General features: G+C 43.9%; 1 protein-coding gene across 2 annotated transcripts in view; it reads left to right on the plus strand.

Annotated features, from left to right (window-relative positions):
• The first annotated feature begins 5908 nt into the window (after nt 1-5908).
• The window catches only part of UBE2J1 (ubiquitin conjugating enzyme E2 J1), a 65497-nt gene continuing 51730 nt past the window's right edge, over nt 5909-19675 (plus strand). For both annotated transcript variants that reach the window (XM_050949329.1, XM_050949331.1), the window contains exon 1: nt 5909-6027. In XM_050949329.1, coding sequence (XP_050805286.1) covers nt 5997-6027 — 31 coding nt within the window. In that variant the 5' untranslated portion in view covers nt 5909-5996. The remainder of the gene's footprint in view (nt 6028-19675) is intronic.

Raw genomic sequence — 19675 nt, forward strand, 5'->3', positions numbered from 1 at the left:
TTGAAACTGCCCTGTTCTGTTCATTCCCTTTGAAGCATCTGGCATTGGTCATGGTTGGAAGACAGGAACTAGTGCCGAGGACAATGGACATGGAGGATGAACCAGCTGGACTGAATGATCAGTGGGGTCCCAGGAACCCAGGCCTCTCTACTCCCATAGCACAGAGCATCCCTCTTCAAGGGGGGGAGGGATAGCTCAGTGGTTTGAGCATTGGCCTCCTAAAGCCAGGGTTGCAAGTTCAATCCTTTAGGGAGCCATTTGGGGGTTGGTCCTGCTTTGAGCAGAGGGTTGGACTAGATGATCTCTTGAGATTCCTAATAACCTATGATGCTGGGCTAGATGGACTATTGATCTGACCCAGTACATAATGAGCACAATATGTGTTCCAAATAAGAGATAGCTGTTTGGTTTTATAATGGGGACATGTTATAAAACTATATAAATTAATGTTACTTTTAAAAAAGTTTATTTTGGTTATTTAAATTCTTTCAGCCAAATACCTGAGTTGAAAGGCTAGAAATTGTAAATCAATAAAGCAATGTGTTTTAAATGTGGTCCTTGGTGTCAGTGGGGGATACTACTTTTTAAAGGAAACCATTATACTTTTCCACAAACTTTTGAGATCTCATAAAACTCCCTTTGAAGAAATTATTTGCATGTGCATTTAAAAGATCAGAGTATATAAAAATGCAATTATTTATATAGGCTCTAGTTAACAAGATGTTACACTGCAATTCCTCTTGAACAGACCAAATCCCTGCTGTATGAAAACCTGGCCCGATGTTGAGCTGGATCAGCTGCTGGGAGCTGAAAAGCTGGGAAATGGAAGGGATGTTTTTTATTAGCCATTCTCACACAATTACTTGACCTGCAGGAGAAAATAAACAATGATTCAATTTCACATTGGTTAGTTTAATTCACTAATATCCACAAGAGCACAGAAAAATGTATCAAACCTAGATACAAAATATGCATTAACCATACCGTTTTCCTTTACCAGTATCAGAAACAATGTGTTTGTGAGCTGATTGTGTAAAAAGTAAAAATGTGATTAATCTCTTTTTCTGAGGCCTGGTTCATGATTTTTTTTTAAATATTTGGGGACAGCAATAGTGGTTATCCTAAGTGTCCCGAAGGAGGTCACTTTATGAAGAGCTGTCAAATCTTGTTTCTTTCTCTGGTGACTGCATATAGAAGGAAATATTTGTTTGCTGTAGCAATGTAAATACAGGTACATTTTAGTTTCTGCTTACTACAACTGAGCACTTTTAGTTTTTCAGCATGGGAAATAGCCTAGTTAGATCATGTGACAATGTGTGCATGTCCAATGCAGTGTTGCCAACATTTGTGGCCTTACTACAAGTCTCATGATATTTGATGTTTTTACTTAAAGCCCCAGCTCAGTCAAGTGATTATATGAGAATCTCACCTTTCATTTAAAAAACAAAGTTTCTAGACCTCCAGGTTGCAGAGAAGCTTGCAATGGAGCATGATGAAGGCTTGGAAACAGAAGGCAAATAATCCCCCCCCAAATGTAATTAAAAAAAATCATGGTATTGGGGGCCCTGACTTTTGAGGTTGGCAATATTGCCTATGGAAATTAGTGAAGGGGTGCTTGCAGCCATGGTACACACGGTCCTTCAGTGGGAGGCTATTACAAGCTAGCAGGTAGCATGGAGAGTTGTGGAGTTAAAACCTAGCTTCCTACATGTATCTAAAGGTAATCAAGATATGCAGTTAAACCTAGTATGGTAACCCATGTTCCCAAACTGGCAAAGATGTAATTTAATTGAATGGAAAAAACTACAATAGATTCGTACTTTTTAAAAATTAAGACTGTATTTGGATTATTTCCATAATATTTAGTCTGATGTAGTTATGATTGTGTATTTCTTCTTCTAGCTAGAAACGAATTGTTCATATTAAGTGCAGGTGCTTCCTTTGTGAGCTATATTAAGTGATGCTGTAACCGCTGTCAAGCACAATTACCATAACCCAAACAGAGACAACAGTCAACTCATCTAAATATTACTCTATTTGACCTACACAAGTATTCACCTGATGATGCCTTTATTTAAAATGCCCTTCAGTCAGGAGGATTCTAAATTTCTTTACAGATTTTGGGCAAAGTACTGCCCTTATTATAGTGAAGAGTGAAAGGGTCTGGCCCTGTAGTGAGTCCCATAGCCATTCAACTAGTACGTGGCAAGATGACTCAGGGTAGCCAAGTGAGGAAGGATGGGCAAGTTTGTGTGCTGTGCCACTCCTTACTGATCCTTTAAAAACAAGTGGGACAAATTCACATGCACCATTCCTAGTGCCTGCAACATACCATCTGAAGATGTCAGACCCCCTAAACTGCTGATAAGAGAGATTGGAGATATTTCAGGGGACTGAAAGATGGCAAATATAGTGCCAATCTATAAAAGGAGGAATAAGGACAACCCAGGGAATTACAGATTAGCCAGTTTAACTTCAGTACCCTAAAAGATGGAGCAAATAATTAAGCAATCAATTTTCAAACACCTAGAATATAATAAAGTGACAAGTAACAGTCAACATGGATTTGTCAAGAACAAATCATATCAAACAAAACTAATAGCTTTCTTTGACAGGGTAACAAGCCCTGTGGATGGGAGAAAGTGGTAGATGTGCTATATCTTGACTTTAGTAAGGCTTTTGATACAGTCTTGCATGACCTTCTCATAAACAAACTAGGGAAATATAGTGTAGATGGAGCTACTATAAGGTAGGTGCATAACTGGTTGGAAAACCATTCCCAGAGAGAAGTTATCAGGAGTTCACAGTCAAGCTGGAAGGGCATATCTAATGGGGTCCCACAGGGATCAGTCCTGGGTCTGGTTCTATTCAATATCTTGATAAATGATTTAGATAATGGCATCGAGAGTATACTTATAAAGTTTGTGGAAGATTATCAAGCTGGAGGGGTTGCAGGTGCTTTGGAGGATAGGTTTAAAATTCAAAATAATCTAGACAAACTGGAGAAATGATCTGAAATCAACAGGATTAAATTCAATTAGGACAAATGAAAAGTACTTCAGTTAGGAAAGAACAATCAATTGCACACATACAAAATGAGAAATGACTAGGAAGGAGTCCTGTGGAAAGGGATTGCGGGGTATAGCAGATCAAAAGCTAAATATGAGTGAACAGTGTCACACAGTTTAAAAAAAAAGGGAACATCATTCTGGGATGCATCAGCAGCAGTGCTGTAAGAAAGACATGAGAAATAATTCTTTCACTATTTAGCACTGATAAGGCTTTAACTGGAGTAATGTGTCCCGTTCTGGGTGCCACATTTCAAAAGAGATGTGGATAAATTGTAGAAAGTCCAGAGGTGAGCAACAAAAATGATCGGAGTTCTAGAAAACATGATCCATGAGGAAAGATTAAAAAAACTGGGTTTGTTTAGTAGGGAGAAGAGAAGACTAGGAGGGGACATAATACAGTTTTCAAGTACATATATGTTGTTACAAAGAGAAGGGTGAAAAATTGTTCTCCGTAACTTCTGAGAGTAGGACAAGAAGCAATGGGTTAAATTGCAGCAAGGGAGGTTTAGGTTGGAATTTAGGAAAAACTTCCTGTCAGAGTAGTTAAGCTCTGGAACAAATTGCATAGGGAGGTTGTGGAATCTCCATCATTGGAGTTTTTTAAGAACAGGTTAGACAAACACTGGTCAGGAATGGTCTAGTTATTATTTAATCCTTCCTTGAATGCAGGAGACTGTACTAGATGACTTTTTGAGGTCCCTTCCAGTCCTACACTTCTATGTTTCTATGCTGATTATGCACTTAAGATGGGGCCATGTGTTCTTGGACATTACCTACACAACAGTGGGTCCTTTTGTGCGTCAGCTGATGTAGTAGCTAATCTCTCAGCCTAATGCACTTCTGTGTTCTGTATTTGAATCCTGCCCTCCCGCTGTAAGGGTGAGTCATGGTGAGAGGCAAGGTTAAATACGCCCTGTTCCTCCAACTACTGTACCCAGAATTTTGCACTATATACATAAAGATCACTTGTCTACTACCAAAATGCAGCTAACTCTTAAATTGCCGTGCTACGTCAACAACACTATGCAACAATTTTAGGAGTAGAAAGTGAAGAGTAACTTTTGAAATTTAAACTAAAAGGTAATTAAGTAGGCAAAAATGTACAGGTGTGTGTAACCATTGCAGTGTTCAACTTTTCTGCTTGCAACTGGTTTTCACTGCTGATGGTTTACAGAGGGACATAGGATATGAGAAAGTTGAGATGGGAAGGAAAAGATATGGAGGTAGGGACAAGAAATAAGGAACAATAACATAAACATGCCAAGACCAACATTTTCAAACTTATGTGACTAAAATTAGGCACGTCAGTAAAAAGGGATTGATTCAGAGATGCTGCTAGCTCACATCTCTCACTGAGGTCAATAGGAATTCAGTAGTGCTGAAAATCAGGCTACTTTTATAAATATAGGTTTATTATTATTATTATTTATTAGTTATTTGCATTATCATAGTGCCTAGGTGTCTCAGTCATGGACCAGGATCCATTGTCTTAGGCGCAGTACAAACATGAAACAAAAGACAGTCCCCCTCCCAAAGAATTTTCAATCTAAATAATTAGGTCAGTATCCCAGGTAAGGGTGCATCAGCACAGGGGAGGTATTGGGACAGGTATGTGGGATGAAGGTGTTAATGCAAGGTGGTACTGAGAAGGGTATAAGTGGTGGGGATGTAACAAGGCAGGGAAAGTACTGGGAGAACTATAGGGAAAGTATCAGCAGTGGGGATGTATCAGGGTGAGAGAGGTATGATGGGGTATCATGGAGAGGGCAATATGGGCAATAAGATGGTATTGGGAGGGATACTGGGGATGGAGGTCTACTGATAGTGGGGTGATCGAGGTGGTATTGGGGGTGGGTATTGGAGATCAGAAGGGATCAGGTATGGGGCAATGTCAGCAGTGCGGGCTGTATCAGGATAGAGGTGTTGTTGGCAGTGGGGCTGTATTAGGGTGGGAGAGGTATTATGAGTGATATCAGGAATGGGGGCAACATTAGCGGTGAGGTTGTGTCAACAATGGAGGGGCTGTATTGGCAGATTGTGGCCAGTATCAGTAGGGGTGCAGGGATTGTATCAGAGTAGGGGCAATATCAGGAGAGGCATCCGGGATGAGGGGTTGTATTTTCGAGGGAGAAGGGGAATCAGTGCTGGGAGTGGCAACAGGGATGGGGGCAGTATTAGCAGAGGTATCAGGAATAGGGATGGTATCAGGAAGGGGATCAGGGATGTGGCAGATATCAGGATGGGGGCCAGGCACGGGGGACTTTATTGGGGATGGTGGTATCAGGGATGGGGCCAGTATTAGTAGGAGTATTTGAGATGGGGTAGTATCACTAAGGCTATCTCAGAGGGGGCAGCATCAGGAGACAATCAGGTAGGGTGACCAGATGTCCCGATTTTATAGGGTCTTTTTCTTATCTAGGCTCCTATTACCCCCCCACCCCCTGTCTCGATTTTTCACACTTGCTGTCTGGTCACCCGAGCCGATCAGGGTGGTATCAGGAAGCGGACTGGGGGAATGAAAGCTGGATTGGAGGGACAGAATCGGGGATGGGAGTGGTACCGGGAGGGGGATTGGGGGCTGTATCAGGGATAAGGGACTAAGGCTAAGAGGTGCGTATCAGGGATGAGGGTATCGAGGATGAGGCAGTATCGGGGAGGTACTGGCGGTGGGGGCGCCAGCAGAAGGGGCTCGAGGAGGGTACCGAGGACAGAGGCAGCGCTACGAGCAGTACCGGCGCCGGGGGCGGTACGGGGCAGAAGGGACGGGTAGCGGGGCGGTGTCGGGCGCGCAGGGCCCTCCCTGCCGGAGTCACAGAGCTGCCGCTGCCACGTCAGGGCAGTTTCCTGCCGCAACCGGAGCCGAGTCAGCAGCAGCTGCGCGAGTCCCCGCCCCCGGGCCGGTCGCTGGGAGCCGCCGTCCGCGCCATGGAGTCCCGCTACAACCTGAAGAGCCCGGGTGAGCGAGGGGCCGGCGTGGGGCGGGGGCAGCGGGACCCAGCAACGTCCTCCGGGTCCGTCTGCCTGGGCGGGAGGCGGCAGCCGGCAGCCAGCTCCCTGCCCGCCATGCGCTGGGGCAGCGGCTGGCGGCCTCCCTTGAGGCCTCGGCGGCCCCGGGTTGGGCAGCGGAAGGAGCAGGCCGGGAGTCCGGCCCGGAGGCGCTGATAGGCCGGAGCGGGAGCCTCGGAGCTCCCTAAGCCCCAGGGCGGCGGGGTCTGCATCGCCCTGCCCGCTGCGCTCTCGGCCCCGGGGCAGGCGCTGATTTGGACTGGTAGCAGCGAGCCCCTTCCCGGGGGCGGGGAAATGGCTGAATCTCATTCCCAGATCGCCCTTCTTTCCGGTGGCAGGGGCTCTGCGCGTTCACTTCTCCCCCATGCCACAGCCTCTGTGTGCCCGCCACCCTCGCACACCAGGCACTCCACTTTGCCCACCTGCGTCCCCCCCCATTCTCCCCACTGTGCCAGGGCTCCCTGCCCTCCTCCCCGCACTGCAGGATCCCCCATTCTCCTCCCTGTTCCCTTCACCCCAGGGTCCTCATTCTCCCCACCATGCCAGGGGCTCTGTTTCCCCCAACTCTTCCTCATCAGGATCCCTCATTCTTTACACCAGTGTCTCTCAACCTTTCCAGACTACTGGACTCCTTGTAGGAGTCTGATTTGCCTTGCGTGCCCCCAGGTTTCACCTCCCTTAAAAATTACTTGCTTACAAAATCAGACATATAAAATACAGAAGTGTCACAGCTCACTATTCCTGAAAAATTATGCACTTTCTATTTTGACCATATAACTATAAAATAAATTGCAATATAGATATTGTATGTAGATTTCAGCGTATACATGTAGAGAGTAGTCTGCGTTGCCAGGTGTCTGGTTTTCTACCGGAATGCCCAGTTGAAAGGGGACCCTGGCAGCGCTGGTCATCCCTGCTGATTGGGCCGTTAAAAGTCTGGTCAGCAGGGCTAGCAGGCTTCCTGCCTGCCCTAGCTCAGCGCATCTCCTGGAAGTGGTGACATGTCCCTGTGGCCCCTAGGCGCAGGAACGAGGGAGGATTTATGTGCTGGCCACGCCCGAGCATTGGCTCCCCACCTCCCATTGCTGGGAACTGTGGACAATGGGAGCTGTAGGGGCGGCGCACACCACTCAGAGCTGTCCGACCGCACTTCTGCCTAGGGACCAGGCATCCTGGCTGCTTCTGGGGGCAGCGCGGAGCCTGCCTTAGTCCCCTGTGCCACTGACAGGGAGCCAGCTGAAGTAAGTGCCGCCTGGCTGGAGCCCATGCCCAATCCACTGCAACAGGTTGGAACACCCTCCTGCACCCAAACTCCCACCCGGAGCCTGCACCCCAAATCCTCTCCTGCACTGTCAACCCTAGCCCTGAGCCCCCTCCTGCGCCCCAAACCCCTCATCCCTGGTGCCACCCCAGAGCCTGCACCCCCTCTCAGAGCCCCCACCGATACCCCAACCCCCTGCCCCAGCCCACTCCTGCACTCCAAACTCGGCACCAGCCCAGAACCCACTCCTGCACCCCAAACCCCTCATCCCTGGAGCCCACACCTCCAATTGCATCCCTGCACCCCAACTCCCTTCCCCAGCCCTGAGCCCACTTCTGCACTCCAAACCCCTTGGCCCTAGCCTGGAGCCCCCTCCTGCACCCCAAACCCCTCATCCCCAGACCCACCCTGAGGTCCGCACCCCCAGTCATAGACTGCACCCCCTCCTAACCCCCTGCCCCAGCTGGAGCCCTCACACCATCTTGCACCTCTGTCCCAGCCCAGTGAAAGTGAGTGAGGGTGGAGGAGAGCGAGCAATGGAGGGAGGGGGGCTGAAGTGAGTGGGGGCTGGGGCCTCAGAAAAGGGACGTGGCAGGGCCTCAGGGAAGAGACTGAGCAAGGGTGTTCTGTTTTGAGTAATTAGAAAGTTGACAACACTAAGAGCCGTATAAACAAGTCATCTATATGAAATTTTAGTTTCTACTGACGTTGCTAGTGCTAGGCAAATATCTATATGAGTTAATGTACCCCCTCATAGGCACTGACTCCATGGGTGCTCTGGGGCTGGAGCACCCGGGGGAAGAATTAGTGGGTGCTCTGCACAGACAGGCAGCCAAGTCTCCCCCCTCCCCCCTGGCCTCACTTCCTCCCCCCTGAGTGCGCTGTGTCCCTGCTTCTCCGCCTGCCTCCCAGCATTGCCTGCCCGGCCACCAGCAAACAGCTGTTTGGTGGTGGTAGCGTGCTCTGGGGAGGGGGAGGAGCAGGAACATGACATGCTCAGGAGAGGAGGCAGGGCTAGGGTGGGGATTTGGGGAAGGAGTTGGAATAGGGGAAGGGAGGGGGTGGAGTTGGGGTGGGGGCTTTGGGGAAGGGGTTGGAATAGGGATGGAGCCAGGTGCAGAGGAGGAGGTCGAGCACCTGTGGGAAAGAGGGGTAATCAGTGCCTGTGTACCCCCTGGAAGACCTCTGTGAATGCCTGTTGAGAACCACCACTTTACACCTTGTCTCTCTGTGTATGTTTCCCTCACTCTCCCTCCCTTCCTCTCTTTCACTCTTTTTAAAAAAATTTTTGAGACAGAGTACTTTTCTTCCCTCCAGACTGGATGGTGCCATCTCACCCCAAACAGGAGGCAAAATGGGAAGGAGGGAGGAAGGAAGGAAGGAAGTTCTCTCTCTGGTTACTCCTGTTTGCTGAGAATCCATCCCCAGTCTCCCAGCAGAGAGAGCAATTAGTTTTCTTTAGGGTGGCAACATGTTAAACTCTGTTGGGCGGATGAGCAGGACTATTCTTATTCTGTAAGATGTTAATGGTTGGCATAAACAGAGGCCAGTGGCTCCATTTGTTGCCCATCTTTTGATGTCCCCCAAATCAATAGGGTTCTGGCGATTGATGCCTGGCATGTTCCTTGACATTTTGGAAGTGATCAGATACAGTATTCAAAAGTTATTATGTTGCATATAGATAGACAAATACAGAGAAGCTGTCAAGTTGAATGTAAGGCCTCACAAGCCAGCCAATGATGAGGTAGAGTAGGGCGAAGTTTATATTGGCCTGTGTTTGTGATGACTGCATTGCTCATGAGTAAGATGTCTAGATCATTCCAAATTCATGCTAGTAATAATCTAATAATTAAATTTTGCTTTACTAAGGAGCTCATTATCATTATCCCCATATTATAGATGGGAAAACAGATAGGGAAAACATATAATATGTTACTATAATGTAGTTTTAGATATCTGTTTTCTAAAATATGTGGCATCTTAGATGGAAGACAATGTGGTATAGTGGAGTTTCTCACTCTGGTGCTGACCTTATGTGTGACCTTGTGCAAATCACTATACTCTTCTATGCCTCACTTTCACTCATTTGCAAAATTAAAACAGAGACAGTGATACTTACCTTCCTTCGTAAAAGCACCTTGAGAGCTATGACTGAAAACTGATATATATAAAAGCAAAATTTAAGTTTTATGGGGAAAACCCCAGGGTTTTATTTACCAGTTGGAACAAAAGACTAATTATTTGAATATTTAAAAAGGTTAAAACTAAGGTTTTTTAAAATAAATCAGAATCTCTTCTATTGAGAAGTGATGTCTTGACACCCATTAAAGATAAAATTACTTTAAAGCTAGAATTTCCAGCTACCCAGCACTTTTGTTCCTAGCCCTGTTAGTTTGATTAAAAACAAGAAATGATGTGAATGCTTTAGTAAGTGTAACTAGGGAAGAATACTAGAATTGGGAATATATTTTGTAGCAAATGGCATTCTGTGTAGTGTGCCTTTTTCTGTACTGCCATTGGCTAAGTACTCTGTGGCTGTCCTGTAACAGTGATGGTTGAAGCTCAGATAGCATTGGATATCTGTGTGGAAATCTGCCAAGTCAGTAGGGGATGATATTCCGAAAAGAAGCTAGTTAGCTGCTCCTCCTCCTCTTACTCCACACAAAATTGCCCCAGAAGAGTATTCATATTCTTCTAGATGATGGAGGGGAACAGAGACAATGTTGTACTTACAGAACTCCCTTCTCCTATCTTTTTAGTGAGTAGGAGCGGGGCGTGGATCACTGTTCCCATTGTGCTCCCTGTCAGTACCTGGCTCAGGCTGGGAAAGCTAATGATCCAACCAGCAGGCCAGATTCGGTAATGAATTCTGGTCATGTGTGCATAAGCTGAGAAGAAGTGACTGGGAGATGCTCTGTTTGTGGTACATAACCAGAGGGGACAATCGAGGCGTGGAAGAATTCACGGATGAACATTAAGATGAAGTTAAGGCTGCAAATATGAATCAGTGAGGGGGACAAAACTTAAGACCAATGAATTTTTATAAACACAAACGTTAGAAAACAAGAAAATTGTCTTTTAGGGCAAACATTTTAAAATAAAAAAGAGTACCACAGCTAGAGTACCATAGTTCTTTGCTTGCTCACCACTAGCTGTTTATAAGTAACACTTGATTAGAAGAGGTCCTAAAAACAATAGATCATGCTTTTGGATGAAAAATATAGCAGCCTTTCTGATGACGTATAACTGTTGCCATTCACTAGTATGCTGCCTGTAGGTGTCCATCTAGTTTGGGATATACACCTCTACCCCGATATAACGTGGGTTCGCATATAGCACAGTAAAGCTCTGACACGCTGCTCTGAACAGTGTGTTAAGGGTGCCGGACCAGGCTTTGCCAAGGGGTTTGATAAAGGGCAGAGGGTCTCAGGGGCTGTCAGTGGCTTCCTCCCCCCCAAGAGTCTGGGGGGTAAGAGCTGTGGGAGGGCACTTTTGGGGACCCCGCAGTCCCAGGATGGCCCGGAGGATTAGCAGGGGGCCAGGAGCAGCCCGCTCTGCTTCGCTCGCGCCGGCCCCAGCCATATTGCTTGGGGGAGGGGGCTTGGGGGAAGGGATTCCCCCCACACACACACTCACCAGCAGTGGCGGAAGTGGAACAGCCTGGCCCTAGCCCACTTCACTCCGCCAGCTCCCAGCCACAGCGCTCCACTTCCCGCCGCAGGTGAGTACAGGAGGGACATCCTTTCCCCAACCTCTCCGCACTCACCGGCAGCAGGAAGTGGAGTGCTGGGAGCTGGCAGAATGGAGCGGGCTGGGGCCACTTTGCTCCACTTCCCGCTGCCGGTGAGTGCGGAGTGGTGTCCTTTCCCCAACCTCCCCGCACTCACCGGCAGCAGGAAGCGGAACAGCCCAGTCCCAGCCAGCTCCACTCCGCCAGCTCCCAGCCGTGGCTCTCCACTTTCACCAGGCAGGTGAGTGCAGGACCCTTCCCCCGCTGCCCCCCAGCGACATGGCTGGGGCCGGAGAAGGAAAGCAGAGAGGGCTGGGGCCACGTCACGTCGCTTCCCACCTCAGGTGGGGGGAATCCTTTCCCCAACCTCCGTGCTCTCACTGATGGCGGGAAGCAGAGCGCCACGGCTGGGAGCTGGTGGAGTAGAGCGGACTGGGGCCACACTGCTCTGCTTCTCACCACCGCTGCTGGTGAGTGCCTGTCGGGGTGGGGCAGGTGGATAGGGGTTGGAGCAGTCAGAGAACAGGGAGGTTGGGTAGGGGGTGATTAGGGAAGGGGAGGTGTCTGGAGGGGGCGATCAGGGATCAAGGAACGGGTGGGGGAAGCAAGTTTGATATAACGCGGTGAGATTTTTTTGTCTCCCAATGACTGTTGTATCGGGGTAAAGGTGTATTTACAGGAGTGTCGAATGTAAGACACAGGAGATAATTGTCCCTCTCTGTTCAGCATGGTGAGGCCTCAACTGGAGCACTGTGTCCAGTTCTGGGTGCCACACTTTAAGAAAGATAGGGACAAATTGAAGAGAGTCCAGCGGAGAACAACAAACATGATAAAAGGTTTAGAAAACCTAACTGGATGTGTTTAGTTCTAAGAAAAGAAGACTGAGGACAACCTGATAGTTTTCACTTGTCAAGGACTGGTATAGAGAGGGTGGTGATCAATTGTTCTCAATCTTCATTGAAGATAGGACAAGAAGTAATGTGCTTAATCTGCAGCAAGGAATTTTTGTTTAGATATTAAGAAAAACTTTGACTGTAAGAGTAGTTAAGCTCTGGAATAGGCTTCCAAGGGAGATTGTGGAATCCCCATCATTGGAGTTTTTTGAGAACAGGTTGGACAAACACCTCTCAGGGACAGTCTAGGTTTACTTGGTCCTGCCTCAGCACAGGGGACTGGACTAGATGACTGTTCAAGATCCCATCCAGCCTTATGATTCTGTGATTCTAGATTAGAATATTACAACCCATAGCTGAAGCAACACTGGCTTTTCCAAAGGGAGTTGGAATAGGGCATAGTGAGTGGGCAATGCCCCTGCCTTGCTTTGCTGTACTAGCAAGAACGGTTGATCAGAAGAAGGTATAAAATGCTATATTTATGAATGGTGGACTTGTCTTGGCATGTGTACTCTCCTTCTTACATTCAGCAAAACAAAACAAAACAATCCCCCAAAACTGATACCATAGACAAGACTATCGTAGACAGACACTTGCTTTACTTTGGGGATCATGCTGGTGGTGGACTGTGGCAGAGGTAAGGTTGTTAGGGTTACTTTCTTATTTTCCAGTATTGTAGGGTTGGGTGTGTTCAATTTTTTTAATGTTGATTTAGGATTTTTTTGACTTTTTAAGGTTTGTTTTTAGAGAATTTATTAACAGTTCATGAAAAAACAGACAGTTGGACTACAGTCTTGTGATAAGCTATTATATATAAAAATCTGACAGCTCTTCATTTGTGTTTTCTCCCTTAAGTATGTATGTACATTTAGAAAATCCCTTTTGTTAACAGTTAGTTTACTTTTTAAATGTATAGCATAACACTTTGTTTTACAAAATACCCAAGTTCAAGATATTAATAGATAAAACACAAACTTTTTGGGCTATATTTTTAAAACTCTAAGCAGCGCCAGTGAAAAATGTATGCAATTACCTTTTTGCGCATGCCGATGTATGTTTTATCTGTATATGTGTACAAGTTATTTGTGTTACATGAGGAACAACTGGAGAAGGAAGACATAATCAAATTATAGCGCACAAAATTGTTATTTTAAAGGATAAAAGAAATGTTTAGCAAAATTATTTAATTTTACCAACACACTAAGATGTTTGTGTATAAATCAATGGGACTGTTCACAGTGTGTAAAGTTATGCGTATGCAGAAGGCTTGGCAGAATCAGGGCCATGATAGTAACAAGTGTCAACGTGTATTGACTAGGTGCCATGTTCCATTAAAATATTTTATATTGACATCTATATAGTTGATTGATAACACTGATTGGTTACATTGGTACATTAGAATAATAGAACATGAGGGTTGGAAGGGATCTCAGGAGGTCATCTAGTCCAATCCCCTGCTCAAAGTAGGACCACTCCCCAGATTTATTTATTAGAACTTTGAGCAGGAAATATTCCTTTGTGGGTTATATTGTACCTCAAAGGAACAGCATTGCATTGGAAAGGGAAGTTTGTGAGTAGAGCAAGATCGGGTGAGGTTGTACTGTAGCAGGAATCCCAGACGAATGCTGGCTGGCTCAGCCTGAATTTCTCTTGGGGCTTCTAGGGATTGCCCGTGGCAATAGGAGTTGCATCACAGATGTAGAGGGTAGTTGGGTCTATGGCTCCACCATTGCTCTTCCCCTTTGCACGCTGTTTTGGGGAGATGGGCATTATTACTAGTGGCACTAACATGGAGCAGGGGCTCCATTTCTCAGCCATGTCATCCTATTACTAATACTGAGGACAGAAGAGAGTTTAATTCTAATACGACATATTCTATAAGTGTAAGGTAGGCTCTTTGCACCCTCTTCCTAGTTGCTACTCCGTCCCTCACAAATCCTCCCCATATACATCTGGACAGGGTTTGGTCGCCCTCTGTATTCTGGCATTTTTTCTAACTGTAGCGAACATTCACTAAGCATTCCTGCTTTTATATTTTAATGTATTTATTGCTGAAATAGAGATGTGATTCCTCATATAATTCCACAACTATAGAATTACAAGAACAGTCACATTGCAAATAAAATGTTATGTTGTGTTTCTATATTTTAATAAATAGATTTCAGGGTCCAGTAAAAGATATTGCCTAACTCACCTTGTCTCTCTAATATTCTGAGACTAGCGCAGCTTCATCGGCACTGCATACAACAGATTTCATGAGAGCAGACTTATAATTAATATAAATATTTAGATCTGATTTATCACATGTTAATTGATGAGGTATTCAGGCACACTTATTTTATATGGTTTGCCATGTCATTGGAAATAAGAGTTGCACTGAACAGCAGTTTAGAGTACTGGGTGGTGAGGGCAAGTACTTGTGGTTAATCTGGAAATGCTTCCCCACCTCTGGCTATTACCATTCCTACTTGCTTTTAACAAGAGACTTTAAAATGAAGCCATTTCTTTGCACCTGCTGGACTAAATAGCAACGACTGCAGAAAAACTGAATTTTAAATTCAACAAGCTTGTGATTTCCCCATGTTAATATTTGGGTTTAAAAGTAAGTTTTTAAAAATGGCTCACTTGTTAATACATAACATGATATAAAGTGAATTATAAACAAAGCTATGCAAATAAAATTGTAGCAAATTTTAAAAGTACACCAAAGTTGTTCTGTGGGTATATGTCAGCATGGCTCACACTCTAGGTGCCCATACATACAAGAGAGGAATCTTTTGAATAGCAATATCTATTGGGCCACACCTGCACTATTCATGTCCTTGTGCCCATCCACCCAATGTCATAAAGGGCAGAGTGGTCAGAACTGTCCCTCAGTTCCCTCTTAGTGTCCATGACAGTGAGATGTAATGAGTGGTGTCTGTGTGCCACCCTGCGGAATTTACTTCTCTTGCAAATTAGATAGGGTTAATTCCCTTTAAGGTTTTTCCTCACATTTTTTTATTTGGTTATATATTTTAAAAAAATCAAACTAAATTTAATTTGTTCCTTAGGACTGGGTGTATCTCTACCCATGCAAAAATGATGGATTCAAAGCCCTCAGGCTGTGATGGTTTAATCCCACTTACGGAGAGCTGTATCTGCTGTCTATTTTATCTCAGGGAGATCTATGTCCCTGACCATTGCTCAGTGTGTCATTTGTTCTTTACAAGAATGAGAAAGCAAACATCCTATTGGCACTGTACTGGTGGTTAGACCACAAAGATATTTGAAGAGCATATTCTTCTTCACACCTCCTCTTACAAAGAAGTGGGTCACAGGTGCATTGGGGAGTACAGCTGGAAGAACTTGGTCTCAAAAGGCCATGCCTCTTCATATAAATTTACTAAAACAAAGAGTAGTCAGACTGTAATACTGTGCATGCCAAACTGTTCTACCGATCTTCACAGTTGAGATTCTCACAGACAGCACATCTGTATTGTACTGTTTAAAGAAGCAAGGAGATGCCTGCTCTTTACTTCCATGTCAGTAAGTTATAGACATGATGTCACCAAAATGGGATACCCTCAAATCACTCTTTATGTTTAGGAGTCAGAAACAACCTAGCAGACAGTTTATCACCAATGATGTGTGATCTTTGAAGAGCTCTGTCATCAAGCAAATGTTTCAATGGTGGGGAAATTCCATTAGAGTTGGTTGATAGCAAAGATAGGGGAGACGTACCCAGGATCATTGCAAGATGCCTTCCTTGTACTGTGGGATCAAGGTCCCATGTATGCATTTCTTTTCTACCAAATCCTTTGATTCCAAGAAGCATATGCAAAGTAAGGCAGGATGTAACTACACTGATTCTGCTACCATCAAATTGGCAAAGGAAGTTCTGGCTGACCAATCTCCTCAGAATGTCTGTCTAGCCTTCCATGCCTCTTCTAGACTGTCCAGATATAGTATAGCAGAACCAAAGTCACATTGTTCTCCCAGACCTGAGGTAATTACATTCAACAGCCTGGATGTTGGCAGGTTGAGTGCTACTGACATAGTGCGCTCCCTGTTAGTATTAGAAATCCGACTACAAAGTAGAAAATTCTCCATGAGAAAGACTTACTCCTCTAAATGGAAAAGATTTTCCATTTGTGTAGCTCAACATTTGATCTGTTGGAGGTTCATACACCTAGAATCCTCAACTGTATTCTGCATTTCAAACTAGGGCTGTCAAGTGATTAAAAAAATTACCATGATTAATTGCACAATCGCACTGATAATAATAGAATACTATTTATTTAAATATTTTTGGATGTTTTCTACATTTTCAAATATATTTATTTCAATTGCAACACAGAATACAAAGTGTACAGTAGTCACTTCATATTTATTTTTTATTACAAGTATTTGTACTGTAAAAAAACAAGAGAAATATTATTTTTCAGTTAATCTAATACAAGTACTGTAGAGCAATCTCTTTATCATGAAAGTTGAACTTCCAAATGTAGAATTATGTACCAAAAAAACCTGCATTCAAAAATAAGAGTGTAAATTTTTAGAGCCTGCAAGTCCACTCAGTCCTATTTCTTGTTCAGCCAATCACTCAGAAAAACAAGTTTGTTTACATTTGCAGGAGATAATGCTGCCTGCTTCTTGTTTCTGTTAACCTGAAAGTGAGAGCAGGTGTTCTCATGACACTGTTGTAGCCAGTATTGCAAGATATTTATATGCCAAATGCACGAAAATCCATATGTCCCTTCTGTTATATTACCTCAATAAGATACAGCCTTTCAGACTATCTCCTCATCCTTCTATTTTTTTTTATCTGTAGTTTCTAAGGCTCAAGCCATCTCCTCCCAGAGAATATAAAAATTGATACACATTTACTTGCATTTACATAGTTCAGAACTTTGTTAGTCAGATGACTCCCTTTTTAATTTATTTTTAATAGTATCACTACATTGTTATATTTGATGGCTTTAAAATGTTCTGTTTTTAAATAATATGGTTACTTTGTAAATGATTTGTGTAAAGTAGTCAAAGTGTGTTTAATTTTACTTGGAGTTCATTGTAAAAATGATCAAAAGTAACTTTTCAGGATTTTGTTGTCCAGACACTTCAGTTCTCTGTCAGATTTGCCTGTCCACTTTCAAATGTCACCATCATCCACTGGTGCTCACTCTACTGATTAAACTCCAGGTTTTCTAGATAGAAATGCATTTTAAAAAACATTTTGACTGCGTACCTTGGCTAGGCAAAATATGCTTAAGCTGTGTTAGCATGAACAAGATTAAAACCATGTTTAAAATTGTTCTGCTAACTCAGTTTCAATTCTAGAGCAGATACTCTGCTTTCCTTTATCCTTGTGATACATTTTATATTGAAATCTGCTGCAGCTAATCTGACATGTCAGAGGTGCTATTTACCTGGCTTAAATATCAGTTCTAATTTTCATAGGAGAATTTTGTGATTCATTCCTCGGATCAAACTTCCCACCAGATTTGAAATGTACAAGTAACCTTGTTTAGACCTCAAATAATTGCTTTTAACTGAACTTATAAAGGTTTTCTTGGTTTTGCATAAAATATTATATCTTTTATCTGAATATGTTTCTGTGGATTTAGTCATTCTTTCTACTGTATATAATTAGGGCTTCTGATTTTAGGTTTTGACTGATGAAATACCCCGATATAAAAATAATTAAATTGGTGTTTATTCAACAAACTCTGGAACAAGTTACTTTTATTTATGGGCATGTATACACCAAGCAGCAATGCAGGCTACGGAGTTGTGTTTTCTAAAGTGCACTACCATATTGTGCATTATTGGTTGGTGTAGGCCCTGCTCGTGTGCACTTGACTAAAGGTTACCTAGTGCGCTTTAGCACTGTTTGAAACTACTACATTAGTGTGCTAAGGAACATTATAAAGATATTACCCATTGTAGCATATATCACTGTAATGAATAATGTAAGCCCTGAAAACCCCCTATTTTTGAATATCTGCATAAAACTGAAAAATGCTAAAAATGAAATTAATATACCCTGAAAAACAGAAGTGTTATAAATAATTCAGAAATAGTCACACACATTAGGATTTTCCCTTACAACTTAAAACCGATGACTGTCTACTATAATGGGGAAAATGACGAGCTGCTAACCTGTTAGTGTCACTATGGTTTGGACAAACCATTCTGAAGTGACTACTACTTTTTAATTCTTTTTAACTATTGTAAGGGTGTTGGCCCCCGGTTTAAAACATTGAAAGCCTGTGGGAGGAGAGTTTGAGAAAAGATTTTCACTTTAAGCATTTTTTCTGGTGTTTTGTGTTTAAGTAATAATTATCTTTGCTTTAAAACTTCTGAATTTATCATTGTGTATGTTCGTGTTATGAAAGGCCCTATTGTAACACATGCTGTACACAGATGCAAACTCTAAACTTATTCTTGGATTTCTAAAGTTTGTGCAGTTGTCAGCAGATTTTTTTTTTCAACAAGAGCAGATTTACCAGGTAATTACTTGTTATCTTAGACAGAAAATACTTAATACTTGAATGGAAAGACCTTCATGGATATCCCAGGTTGCTGCAGAATGTAGTGTTGGTGGTTCAGTCTATAGCACTCTTTTCTCTGAGTCTTTAGAATCATAGACCTTAAGGTCAGAATGGACTGTTATCATCGTCTAGTCTGACCTTCTGCACAACACAGGCCACAGAATCTCACGCACCCACTCCCATAACAAACCCCTAACCTATGTCTGAGCCACTGAAGTCCTCACATCATGGTTTAAAGACTTCAAGGGGCAGAGAATCCTCCAGCAAGTGACCCATGCCCCACACTGCAGAGGAAGGCAAAAAACTCCCAGGGCCTCCCCCAATCTGCCCTGGAGGAAAATTCTTTCCCGACCCCAAATATGGCGATCAGCTAAACTGTGAGCATATGAGCAAGACTCACCAGCCAGCACCCAGGAAAGAATTCTCTGTAGTAACTCAGAGCCCACCCCATCTAACATCCCGTTACGGACCATTGGGTATATTTACTACTAATAGTCTAATGTTGGCAATTGATTGATCTTTGACTATCCCGTCATACCATCCCCTCCATAAGCTTATCAAGCTTAGTTTTGAAGCCAAATATGTCTTTTTCCCCTACTGCTACCCTTGGAAGGCTGTTCCAGAACTTCACTCCTCTGATGGTTAGAAACCTTCGTCTAATTTCAAGTCTCAACTTTCTGATGGCCAGTTTATATCCATTTGTTCTTGTGTCCATGTTAATACTGAGCTTAAATAATTCCTCTCCCTCCCTGGTATTTATCCCTCTGATATACACCTCTACCCTGATATAACTCGACCCGATATAACACGAATTTGGATATAACGTGGTAAAGCAGTGCTCCGGGGGCGGGGCTGTGCACTCTGGTGCATCAAAGCAAGTTTGATATAACACGGTTTCACTATAACGTGGTAAGATTTTTTGGCTCCCGAGGACAGCGTTGTATTGAGGTAGAGGTGTATTTATAGAGAGCAATCATATCTCCCCTCAGCAGCCTTTTGGTTAGACTAAACAAGCCGAGCTCATTGAGTCTCCCTTCATAAGACAGGTTTTCCATTCCTCGGATCATCCTAGTAGCCCTTCTCTGTACCTGTTCCAGTTTGAATTCATCCTTCTTAAACATGGGAGACCAGAACTGCACACAGTATTCCAGATGAGGTCTCACCAGTGCCTTGTATAATGG

The sequence above is a fragment of the Gopherus flavomarginatus genome, chromosome 4 (assembly GCF_025201925.1).
Source record: "Gopherus flavomarginatus isolate rGopFla2 chromosome 4, rGopFla2.mat.asm, whole genome shotgun sequence".
NCBI classification, from domain to species: domain Eukaryota; kingdom Metazoa; phylum Chordata; order Testudines; family Testudinidae; genus Gopherus; species Gopherus flavomarginatus.